Source organism: Dipodomys spectabilis, unplaced genomic scaffold (assembly GCF_019054845.1).
Source record: "Dipodomys spectabilis isolate Male_0828 unplaced genomic scaffold, ASM1905484v1 ptg000147l, whole genome shotgun sequence".
Classification (NCBI taxonomy): Eukaryota; Metazoa; Chordata; class Mammalia; order Rodentia; family Heteromyidae; genus Dipodomys; species Dipodomys spectabilis.
In genome coordinates this window covers 3,605,886-3,618,859 of record NW_024870824.1, presented here as the reverse complement: position 1 = coordinate 3,618,859, position 12,974 = coordinate 3,605,886, and the positions used below count along the sequence as shown (strand labels likewise).

The window sequence follows — 12,974 nt, the reverse complement described above, 5'->3', positions numbered from 1 at the left end:
AGTAGAAAAGGTCAAAAGCTATGTACATATGACCATATAAGATGATGTTAAGAAACAGAGGTCCCATGGTTTCCCTTATTTGCAGTAACTAGTACATGTATAGGACAAGTAGAAAAGGTCAAAAGTTATGTACTTATGACCATATAAGATGATGTTAAGTGAAATGAACCCCAAGATCGGGACACAAATATTTTTTTTTTGTTTCTTGATATTGTTTCTAACATGTTTATAATGTACCATATGTGATTTTTTTTGTTTCTTTGTATGTTCCTCCCCTACTGTATAACCTGTTTTCACTGTATTTGATGTTAGTACCCTGCATCTTGTATAATTCAGGGAGGGGAAGGGAAAAAACAAAATGCTTAAATAGGGATACAGGTTGACCCATTCTAACAATGAGATGTACAAGACACTATGTTGAAAACGAACTTTACAACTTCGGTGGTGGGGAGGGGTTGAGGGGAAGGGGGTTGCAGTGGGTAAGTTGTGGAGGTGGGAGGGAAGGGATGGTAGGAGAAAAACAGAGGAGGCAACAATGTACTCATTACCTTGCTCATGTAACTGTAACCCCTCTGTACAGTATTTTTACAATTAAAAAAAAAAAAAAAAGGAAGTCCTGAGTTAAGACCCTAGTATTTCCATAAAGAAAAAGAAACAAAAACATAAAAGACAATGTGAGGACAGAACACAATCCTAGACAAGAGTCTTAAAGGTTTTAAATCTAAGCTGGACATTGGTGGCTCATGCCACTAAGGAGGTTGAATTCTGAGGATTATAGTTCGAAGCCAGTCTGGGCAAGGAAGTCCATGAGAATCTTATCCCCAATTAATTACCAGAAAATTGGAAGTATGGCTCAAAGTAGCAGACCACTAGCTCTAAGTGAAAAAGCTCAGGGACAGTGGCTAGGCCCTGAATTCAAGCCCCATGAACAATACAAAAAAAGAAAAAAGGGTATTACATCTTTCTAGTTCCAAAAGAAATTAGTTTAATACTAGTAACAATGATGTTAAAATTCATCTTGAAGCGTGTAATTGTAAAAATAGCTAGAATATTTGCTTAAGAAGATGAGTAATTACTAATAAAATATAAAAACATTTTTGTTTAACAAAACTACTAAAAGCTTGGAAACCACAGGAAGAGAAGAAAATAAGCAAAACAAGATGAGACATTGGCTTACTTTCACTCTTTTGCTAAGTTTGCTTCCACATTAAAAATTCTGCCATTTACCAAACAGCAGCAATATATTTGTATTACCCAATATATCTGCATTTTAAATAACCTTATCATTATTACAGAAACTCTGATTCTAGAGTTTAATAGTACCTACTCTATATAGTTAAAAAAAAAAAAAAAGAGGTTGTATTGATAACAATTCCTCCTGGTCCTGGATAGAATCCTGAAATGTTTCTTATTTGGCTGGCAGCTGATTTTCTATGTTAATAATGCCAAATGAGTTGGGTGATGATGGCTCATACCGAGAATCCTCAGGAGGCTGAGATCTGTGGACCTTGGTTCAAACCAGTCTGAGTAGACAAATTCTCAAGACTCATCTCTAATTAACTGGCAAAAAGCCAGAACTGGAGATACAGTTCAAATGCTATAGCTATGAGCAGAAAAAGCAGAGTGAGAACATAAATAACTTACCATGTCCCAAGCTCTTGTTGAATTTTTCATGTACTGTGGAAAATGACTGAAGCGTTCCATCCTGACCTATTGATATAGACAATTCCTAATCAAGCTTTATCAAAACAATGGGTCATGTTAATCAGATTTTACAAAATGGTATTCTTTGAAAAGCTTGTTACAGTTATAGACACTTTTTTTTGGAGGGGGGGAGGGGTGGGTGGGGCCTGAACCCTGGGCCTGGGCGCTGTCCCTCAGTTCTTTAGCTCAAGGCTAGCGTTCTACTACTTGAGCCACAGTGCCACTTCTGGCTTTTTTTCTTTTTGCTTATGTGGTGCTAAGGAATGGAACCCAGGGCCTCATGCATGCAAGGCAAGCGCTCCACCACTGAGGCACCTTCCCAGCCCACAGACACGTTTAAAGATGTATTTCAATCTAGAATGCTTCAAGCTTAGCGAGTATTAAGGTTTCAACTTTTAATACTACCTGAAATAATAATGACAGAAAGCAGAAACTCACTTGCACTGAGAATGTGTTGTCCATTTTGTCCATAATATCTAATACTGGTAAGAGGAGCACTATGTCCCATTCTGACTCTCAGTAACCGTCCTTCACCTGAAGGACCATCAAATATCCATATCTGTCAAGAAATAAAATGGTTTAAAGTTGCTCTGTGTGCTGCTTCTGCTTTGCAAGTCACTTTCTAAGTAAATCAATGGCATTGGGTAGTACTTGTCAGGACTCTGATGAGCAGTGAATAAGGGAGAAATATAACTCTGTCACTTCACTTCAATCATGTCATTAGCTATTTCTGCTTCATGAGACCAGTCTCTTCCCATATTTTGTCTTCTAGGCTGGTACATTAAAGTACACTTAGAAAAACACAAAGGGTAGGTCAGATGAACCAGAAGATAATAATGATTCACTCACAGACACAGTGGTACATATCTGTAATACCAACTTGTAAGGAGGTAGAGACATATTGTACAAGGCCAGTCTAAACAAAAATGTGACAGAACTTATCTCAAAAAACAAGCTGGGTATAGTGGGACACATACAAGCTACTCAGGAGGTAAAGGTAGGAAGACATGATACAAGTCCATCCTTAGGTAAAAGTGCAAGAAGAATGCATGTTTAGCAGGGCTTAAGAGGCCCAGAGCCCAAAGCCCACCACTGCCAAACAACAATAATAAGTGTCATACCCTGAGAGCATTGTCAGCACCATTTGTAACAAGAAGTGGCTCTCTATGAAGAAACGTTAGTCCCGCAATTGCTGTAGAGTGTGCATTTCTCATTTGATTGATTAATTTTTTGTCTTCCAGATCCCAGAGTCCAATATGGCCACATGGGCTTCCAGCTGCCATTACTGGATGACCATCTGTTATTAAAATAAAATATATTTTAAAAAAAGCACACCCCTCTAACAGTTAAACAATTATACAATACTTTTTCCCCTATTTCTTTGCCTCATTCTACTTTAGTATTTCATTAATTTCTATTAAATTAACAAGAAAACAATCTTTAAAAAAGTAAAATATTTAAATTTTCTTAACTCATGAGTGAATAAGTGAAAAGTTACCTGTGCGAAAAGAAATTGAAGTAATGGGTCCCCAGTCTTGACAAAACTTCATTAATGTTTCATCAAACTTAATGTTGTGAATGATTACCTGACCAGACATAAGTCCAACAGCAACAACATCCACAGCTGGTGCCTGAAAATTAAATTACCCAACCTTTTATTTTCCTAAATAAGCTATAAAAATCAATAGTGCAATGTGGCAAAACTCCTTGCAATGATTATCCTAGGACACTTTAACTACTGTTTAATGTGGAAATATTTAAGAATGACTTTAAAATTACATCCCAGCTTCAATTCTTATCACCATCTCCCAAAACCCAAAACCAAAGCTGACTTGGTATGAAAATAGCCACATAGACAAGCTTATGTGTGAAACCACTGTAGATCACTGACCAGAGAAATAGAAAAAAGACAACTCCTGGAAAACAGAAAGGCTTGATATAAGCATGGCAGGGTAAGCTGAGAGTATTGCTACAAAAAAGGTGGAAAATTATTCACCAAGAAAAATATGACCAATGGGCTGGAAAGGTGGCTCAGTGGTAGAGCGCTTGCCTTGCATGCCTGAGGCCCTGGGTTCGATTCCTCAGCACCACATAAGCAAAAAGAAAAAAGCCGGAAGTGGCGCTGTAGCTCAAGTGGTAGAGCACTAGCCTTGGGCTGAAGAGCTAAGGGACAGCTCCCAGGCCCACAGTACAGGCCCCATGACCGGACCCAAGAAAAAAAAAAAAAAAAAAGAAAAATATGACCAAAAGTTCCAACACTAACACTATAGTTACAATGGGCTAACATACAGGCTTCATTTAAGTTTCTCTATTTTAGACAGAGAAATGCTCAAATGAAATCAAGCTAAATCTTTCACTAATAGGCCATCAAGTTTATAGAAGGTAAAAATACTAAAACAAATAGAGATTAAATAGATACTAAGCGCTGTAGTGAGAGGGGATGAGGAAATATGAACTGGGCAGTTACAGTAAGGGATATTTAGTTATATATGACACCAAGAGACATAGCAGATTATTTGCAGACATACATTCAATCTGAACACATGTGGCTGACTCATAAAAACAAAAAGTCATTAGATATTTCTGAGTCTACCACTGAATAAATACTAGGATTGTGACATATATTATTTCAAACTGCAAATCTCAGTATCTTAACAAATTTCTCCATTTGACCCACAATCCCCCTTGGTGACCCACAGTTTCTCTTCTGCATGCTTAAAACATGGTTAGCAATCAAGGTTCCACAGGAAGCCTAAGTTTATTTCTCAGCAAATTTACAGGTAAAATCATTATCATTGATTATACTCCTAAAACATATTTTCTTGGGATAACAGTTATAAAGATAAATTAAGCTAAATACCCTTAGGTCTAAAAATGGGGTTGATCCCTGAAACTGAGAGATTCTACTCCTAACCATGCTTGATCTTTAACAGAAAAATACTAACCTGCTGAAGAGCTGTCACTCCAACTTTCCATCCTGGAAATGTATATAGAAGCTTACTACAAGAAGAAAAATTTGATAGGTATTATTTTAGGAGGAAAACAAAATTAACTGTATGTTAAAAAGTGAAATAACAAGTGCTTCAACACTCACCACTATAAGAACACATTTATTTAATATTCAAAATAATCACATTATTCAAATAGCAGTGAACACTATTACCATTCCCAGAAAGAGACTAAGGAAACTGACATAAGCTAAGGTCAGTATTAGATCCGATAGATTCTAGACTACTAAGTGCTATGTCATGGCTCTTTAAAAAATAAAATGTTCAAGTAAAATAAAAAATATATGAATAAAAGCCATTTCATTTACAACAACAAAATAGAATACAGGTAAATTTCAATTTTCACAGCAATATATTTCTAGAAACATCATATTTTAACAAGAAGTATGTGCAAGTCACATGAACAATTTTATGACAATGATGTTGCTTTCAGAATTGTTTCAGAATGAAACAATGAATAAGTCCAGAGTAGAGATATAAAATCATTACAATACCCATCTGTAAGTATTAAATCATATTAAATTGTCCAAATGGCCATAGACTACTCAACAAATTTTTAATGGATACACACAGCATAGCAAAGAACAAAAATATTAAATAAAGAACCAAATTGCTGGGCAAGAGTGGCTCATGCCAAGTAATCCTGGCTTTTGGGAAGCATTGTGGGAGGATCATGGTTCTAAGCCAATCCAAAAACAAAAGTTGGAAAGATCCCTTCTCAACTATAACTGATAGAGATGTGTTCTTGGACAGAAGTGTAGAAAAGTCCATGACTATTTCCATGGAGGAAATATAGGACTCAAGTGTTAGTGATCCTAACAACAATGAGAAGCTAGAAAAGGTAGTTGAGGCTCAGGGATTACCATAGTAGGAAGTATGACCCTATTTTAAAAAGTAAACAGTAAATCACAGATCTGAAGGCACTGCTTTCCAGGGCTGGTTTGCACTAGGATCTTCAGATATCAGCCTTCTGTATAGGAGTAAAGGTGTGAACTACTTGTGCCTAGCTGACTCATACATTTAATATATATTCTTGTTAAAATACTGTACAGAGGGGTTACAGTTACATGACTAGGGTAATGAGTACATTTCCTATGGAACATTTTACCTCCTCCTTCTGTTTTTCCCCTTCTATCCCTTCCCTTCCCTCCCTAGTCTAGTAAGCTTGAGGCCCAGGGATCCAAATCCAAGTGCTAACTAAAACAAACAAACAAATAAAAACAACAAAAGAACCTTAAGGGCAAAGATAGTGTTCTGATTGAGCCTAACAACAAGTACATAGCCACAGGTGCCTGTTTAATTCAACTAAACTACTAAGTCAAAACTCCACACTAGGATAAACATGAAATCCTTATGAGGCTTTGTGTTGTTTGCTTTAAAAAAAAAAATACTATCCAAAGAAGCTTGAGTTGCCCAACTTCTCCTTCAAGTGCAAATAGTGATAGAGGAATTCAAAATCATTTATGTACCCTTCCAACTATTTCAGCAATATTATAGTAGATATTCATCATGTTGGTTGCAATTAAAATATTCTTTTCTTGAAGACCATTGTAAATGCTAGTACAAATCAACAGTGATTTACTTTACCCTCTTTCCTTTTTGGTTTAACAAAAACTAGAAGCTGTCTAATCATAATCTTAGTATTACTTTATTGGTGCCTTTTCTATAGCTATGTTTTCTTTGTAATAACTAGGGCACTGGAGCTGCCTATCATGTACCAGGTCAGCATGCCAGCTTTCACATATGTGATAACCTATGCAGCAACTTCAAAAGCAGTCATCTTTATGGACAGCTCTCCAAGTAAACATGTAAGAGCAAGGAGAAATGAGACTTAAACTGCTTTAGTAAGTAGTAGTATAAGGTTAAGGTCAGAGCTATCTATGTTATTTTTTAAATGAAGTACTCACTTAGACTTTACATTCCATAATTGCAGGCTTCCTTGTTCACTGCCCAAAAGTAGTTTATTCAGGTAGGTACTTGGATGCAAAATTGTAGAAATTTTAAAAACTGATTTATCAAAGGTTAGTTGCAGGTATTCTTCTACAAAAGTAAAAAAATCATAAAAATTATTTTCTATCAAATAGCTTAAACATGTTTCATATACTCATATTTATCACTTAAAAGTTTATCACATCAAAGATTTACATTCAAATATAAATAAAAGACATATACTAACCTACAAATATCCTGTATAATATAAAGTGAGTGTAATGGTTAACTTGTAAAGGTCATTTGGATGGTCAAAAATGATCTAACAGTTCTAATATAAATACTAATTCAAATTTTGCTGCCAAATTAATTGTTAGAAAAAGATTAAAAATGATCCTAGGGACCAATATTAGTATTTTAAAATTTGGTCAAGAGAGTGAACACTCCACATGAAGAACAAACATCTGGAAAGTACTGTGAGCCACTGAGAAGATATGAAAACCAAGAACAGTGCTTCTCACACATTACAACAAGGATTTCCAATAAAGGAGAAGAAAGAAATTCATAAACCTGTGATTTGTAGAATACATAGAAAGTGGGCTGGCAAGAGCACAAAATTCTTTGTAACTTTGTTTTATTTAAAATTCCTATGCTCAATTTTTTTTTTTACTTTTATTTGAACAGGATTAAATTTTTTTCCACTAAATTCACCAATACTTGGTATCAAGACACAATGGGTAAGCACAGATACAGCTAAAAAATGTACAAACTTTACTTTTTGAATGCTAAGGGATTCTTGCTCTCTATTTGTGACCTGTAGTTTTCCTTAAATTACTATAAAGACGTTATGGTCTTTATAGCAGTGGTTCAATACACTGCTACAAGCTATATATCACCTTCATAGGGAAAATGCTTAAAATATTGTTCCCCTACTTGAACAAAGACAAAACAAAGAATATGGGTACTATTTTGAACTAGGATAGAGAAGAAATGCCTAGACATACCAGACTGATCAGCAGAGAAATGAGATACTATGAGCTAGAAATGTAAACAGATTTAAAAATGTAAACACGTCAGAGAACAAGAGATTTAATTCATTATGGACTTCCTGTCATTTATCAAGGAAAGCTGAGTATAATCTGGTATTAAATTCCCAACCTTAGACTCTAATTTCTAGATGACACTCAGCACTATTGTACAACAGCATAAGTAAAAGACTCCTATCCTTCCAAAACGATGCTACTTTTCTTCAGATTACAAGTTTTCTATTTCTTCTATTCTACCCTGATGTGAAATATATCAAAATGCATTCCAAGAAAAAACAATGTAATGAGTCCTTACTGTTAGGAAACCTACAATGGAAATGTATTAGCTGTGATAAACACATTAAAGAAGTCTTATGCAGTTAACAAAAGAATTAAACTTGCCAATCTGCTTCTTATTTAGAACTTTTCCTTATATATGCTAAATTCTTAATTTCTTTGATTACTTAAATGTGAAACTTCTAGCACAGACTGGGTAATTGTTCATTTTAACCATATATTAATTATGCCAAGATAATGCAAATAAAATGGTTATTCTTACCTTCTGAATATATGTGCCAAATAATAAGAACACTGTCCGTATCAACAGAAATAATGTGGTCACCAAAGGGCTGCAAAAGTTGGATTTCTGCCTTATGACCCTTAAAGGTATGTACTATCTACAATGTCAAAATGTAAAAGAATTTCATTAGTATTCTTCACATAACAGGATTCATATTATCCCAAAAGCTTGCTAATTATGAAAATGCTCATGTTAACAACTGTGAACTTTTGACTGAGATTAAATGAACAAATAGCAAGAAACCACCCCTGTTAATCCACTCCTTCAGTCAGTTCAAGAGTAGAATAAAAGCATGCAAAAGGAACTCCAGGGCTCAAACACCCCTTGAGGCTAAGAAGCATGCACACACATCTAGATCCCTATGCCATTCAACCAGTGAACTTCCTACACTGTAGAGAAATGGTATGCTCTAGAAGGTTTCAAATTCTATCATCAGCTGGCTTCCACCTGAAAGGGGGAAGGGAATACACATAGGATACTTCTTCCCAATACCTTTTTGCTTGGACATAGAGACATACTTCCTTACAGTCATCAGTCTGTCCAAACTATATCCCCTTCTCTATGGCTCAATTCCTATCAGTTCTAATAACACTATTTCTTTAGTTCTTTCCTCCCAGGCAAGATCTGTTTCTCACAGTTGGTAGCTTCTTGGCCTCCTTTTTTCTACTCAGTTCCCTTAACCCTGATCATACTTGTGCATATACAGTTCCTTCATGGTCTCTTCATTAGAACCACATATGGTTTATGTGCATATATAAATATATGCATTTGCATATACAGAGGTGAAATCAATTTTCTTTCTTTAGATAATTATTATTACATTATAAATATATAGATATATATAATTATAAATTATAAATACATATATAAAATTATTATGATCACATTAGTGATACGAACCTCTTTGTTACGAGCAAATGCAGAGAAAACATTCCCATATGCAGCAAAGACTAGCTTTCCATCAGCTGCCATACAGCAGATATCTTGTGGAACAGAGTTACCTGAGAGAAAATATAAAACAAGGATTTTTTAAGATCTTGAGACAAATAGAAACCTTAAGTATTAAATTTTCATGGCTATTATTTTAAAATATTTATTTAAACAACAACAAGAGGTGAGAATCACAATATAAAATTTTGACTCCAATGTTATAAATTTCTAGGATCTATATACCTAACATAATCCTTAAAAAAAAAAAAAAAAAAAAAAGTTGGGCTTGATGGTGCATACCTATAATCCTAGTCAGTCAGGAAGCAGAGGTAGGACTGCAGTCTGAAGCTAGCCTGGGCAAAGTTAGCAAGACCTCATCTAAAAAATTTTAAAAAGCAGAAGGGCTGAGGTGGTAGAAACAGTAGAACACTTTCCTAGTGAGAGTAAAGCCCTTGCTGGGCAGCAGTGGCTCACATCTGTAATCCTGGCTATTCAGGAGGCTTAGATCTCAGGATCTCTAATCAAAGATGGGGCAGGAGCTAGTGACACTTTTATGTCTATTTAGTCAGCAAAAAGCTGGAAGCAGAGGTGTGGCTCAAGCACAGAACATCAGTTTTGATACTTAAAAATTACAGACAATGGCCAGGACCTGAGTTCAAGACCAGTACTATTACAAAAACAAATAAAAAACGAAGCCCTGAGTCTTGGGACAATTTTTTGCCATGTTTTTTGACACAGCATAATATATGTATATATACACACACAAAAAAAAACAACTGGATTTTTTGGATCCACTATAAGTCTTATGTCAAATTAACTGTAAGTGCAAGCATGTATCATTTTGGTGGTAATAGGGTTTGAATTCAGGGCTCTACCACTTGAGTTATGTCTCCAGCTCTCCCAACCTCAAATTTTAAAAACATTAAATGTACACAAATTTAGAAAGAAGTCCACACTTACTTACTGCAACAAGACTAAGTTTCTGAACCTGTTAAAGAAAAAAAAAAAAAGAAAACTGGTAAATTTTCATTAGCAAAAACAATAACCTAAGACCTGAAGCTTGATAAGTCTCGATTCATAAATTTGCTATACTGTTCTTCCTAAAAATGATACTCACTGATCCTCATTTCCACTATTAGAAAAGTCTTCTATTTTTAATTACTTTACAGGCATGACAATGAAAGGTATGGGCAGTTTCTGTAATGGGGCAGTTATTTTAGGCTTTGCAGGCCATATAGTCTCTGTTGCAACTGTTTATCTTTGTCACTGTTACAATGGAAGACATATAAAATAAACGGGAAGGGGTGCATTTCAATAAAATTTTATGTGTGGATATTTGATTTTCATATATGTTTCATGACATGAAGTACTGATTTCTTCCCCACTTTTATCACGATAGCAAAACTAAAAAGAGGCGGAGGTGTTGCTCGATAGTAGAGCACCAAATGTGAGCAAGAAAACCCGTGAGAGTGCTAGATTCTAATTTCAAGCCCCAGTACTGGCATAGAAACAAAAAAGCAAAAGTATTCATAACTCCTGCCTTCCCGCCATACATAAAAAGAAAAAAAAAGATAAAGAAAACTAGTGTGTGGGACTGGCTTACATTCTACAATTTGCTTATCTCAATACAATGCTAACTAATCCAGCTATGTGATCTGGGAAATGTTACTTAGCTTCTATGTGTTTCAACTTCCTCATTTGTAAAATAAAGATTTAAATAGGTATATATTTTATATGGCTATGAATTTGTATAAAACAGAATGGAGCCTGTAATCTTAGCTACTTAGGCGTCTGAAACCTGGTGACTGTGGTTCAAAGTCAGTCCAAGTAGGAAATCAATGAGACTCATCATCAATTAACCACAAAAAGCCAGAAGTGGGGCTGTGGCTCAAGGCAGAGTACTGGCTTTGAGTGAAAAAAGCTAAGAAACAGTGCTCAGGCTCCGGGTGTAAGCACAGAAAAAGAAAAAAAGATACTCAATATATGCTAGCTGCTATCACCAACCCACATCCTCTCTACAGTGTTTAGTATCTGTGTACAAAAACCAGATCTGTAGGATGTCTGATTGTAGGCAGCAGATGAACTTTTGCACTAACTCGATCCTCAACTCCTAACTTTTTTTGCTAACAAGCAATTTGGTTTTTACAATCATTCAGGAAAACTTGTACATAATGCTTTCCAGGGGGAAAAAAAGTGCTTGGTTAACATTGTCTAATATTTTCCTCCTCATATTCCTTAAGATATGACTTAAGAAATAGGAGTCTTCCAATGATTGTTAAGATTAAAGGAGAGAAAAAAATCCCTCAAAAGAAGCAATATGGGGTTAAGTGACTGGATTTTTCTACAACTTACTTTCCTAGTTTATACAAGGGTACTCGAAATAAATGAAACCGATCTTGCAAAGAAGTTGCTGCGAGGCGTTATGACAAGTGAGATTGTGACAAGTGACATCGTGCCTGACAATGAAGGGGACTCAATGTGATAAAAGCCAGATGCTGTGCTCTGGGGGAGTTTAGAAAAACCAGATTATCATCATCAAACATGACGTGCATCATCAAACATGACGTGATCCCTACACTATCATCTTATCTCATTCTCTCACCAGTTCTCCCAACGTGTATGAGGATTAAATTTCTGGCCCAGATTTCTGACATGGATTACACAACCAAACGTCTTGCAAGTCTTCCTCTGGCAAAAATGAATTAATGAATGGAAAAAGAGAGACGGAAAGGAAGGGAAGAGGGTGTAGGGAGCCATCCTCAGGGCGGGGGGGGGGGGGGGGGGGGGGGAGCCGATAAATATCTCCCGGAGAATTTTTATTGCCACACAACTGGAATTGTTTCACTAATGCCTTTCCAGAGTAACTCCGAAACTCGCCCCAGTGCCAGGCCTACGTCAGGGCTCAGCACGTGGCTGGGAACAGGGAGCGCTTCCCAGGACTGGGGCAGGCAGGGCAACCCAGGGTGGGTGGAGGGCGGGACGGCCGGGGGGGAGGGGGGGGAACCGGGGAAACAGGGTGTGGGTGTGGTGGAGGGGGGGGGAGTGAGGAGGGCAGGGCGGGCCGGCCCGGGGTGTGGGGGGAGTGTGGGCAGGAAGGGCCGGCCCGGGGCGCCGGCGGGTGCAGGCGGTGTGGAGGTGGGTGAGGAGGGCCGGCGCGGGGCGGGCCCCGGAGGCGGCCCAGGCGGTCGTCACTTACATCGTACGTGTGGAAGCTCGTGCCCACGCAGGTCGTCACGTAGAACCGGCGCTTCAGCGCGCTGTACCGCACCACGTGTGGAACGTCATTGCTGAAGAGCCCCAGGGCCCGGAACCCCGCGAACAGCGCGCTGGCCGAGCGGCCCGGCGTACCGCCTTCCATCTCGCCACGCAGTCACTTGCTTCGGCTCCGGATCTCGGCGGGAAACACGCGCCGGAGCCCGTCTCCAGGGCAAACCGGGAGCGGGATGGGAGACTCGCGAGGACTTCCGGGAACCCCTGCGCGGCCAATAGCGTTTGCGCGTACCGCCCTGCGTGCAACGCCGGAAGGGCTCCCTGCGCAGCCTGCAGGGGAGGCGTGACATTGGTTCCGGAAGCCGCAGCCTCCAGCATCTTGCATTGTGAGGCTCTCCATGCTGAAGGTTCAGAAAGATGGAAGGGAAGCCACTGTCATCATTATTAATTTCATTATTTTTAGGTAGTTTTACAAAAGAGTTGTGATTTCAAATGTCAGCTTATGAGTGCAGTGCACCATAAGCACTGTCACTCCTTTCATCATTAGGAGGCCAATATCTTTTGTGGTTGTTGTTGGTCATGGGTCTT

At 37.8% G+C, this 12,974-nt stretch overlaps 1 protein-coding gene across 1 annotated transcript in view; it reads right to left on the bottom strand.

Moving 5' to 3' along the window:
- Nucleotides 1–12,619, bottom strand: part of Wdr36 (WD repeat domain 36) — a 38,518-nt gene extending 25,899 nt beyond the window's left edge. Inside the window, exons 1-10 of the mRNA XM_042692088.1 lie at nt 12,373–12,619; nt 10,137–10,164; nt 9,147–9,247; nt 8,226–8,343; nt 6,620–6,752; nt 4,650–4,704; nt 3,203–3,335; nt 2,826–3,001; nt 2,143–2,263; nt 1,645–1,710 (exon numbers count right to left, since the gene is read on the bottom strand). Coding sequence (XP_042548022.1) covers nt 1,645–1,710; nt 2,143–2,263; nt 2,826–3,001; nt 3,203–3,335; nt 4,650–4,704; nt 6,620–6,752; nt 8,226–8,343; nt 9,147–9,247; nt 10,137–10,164; nt 12,373–12,534 — 1,093 coding nt within the window. The 5' untranslated portion in view covers nt 12,535–12,619. The remainder of the gene's footprint in view (nt 1–1,644; nt 1,711–2,142; nt 2,264–2,825; nt 3,002–3,202; nt 3,336–4,649; nt 4,705–6,619; nt 6,753–8,225; nt 8,344–9,146; nt 9,248–10,136; nt 10,165–12,372) is intronic.
- Between the last annotated feature and the right edge of the window lie 355 nt (nt 12,620–12,974).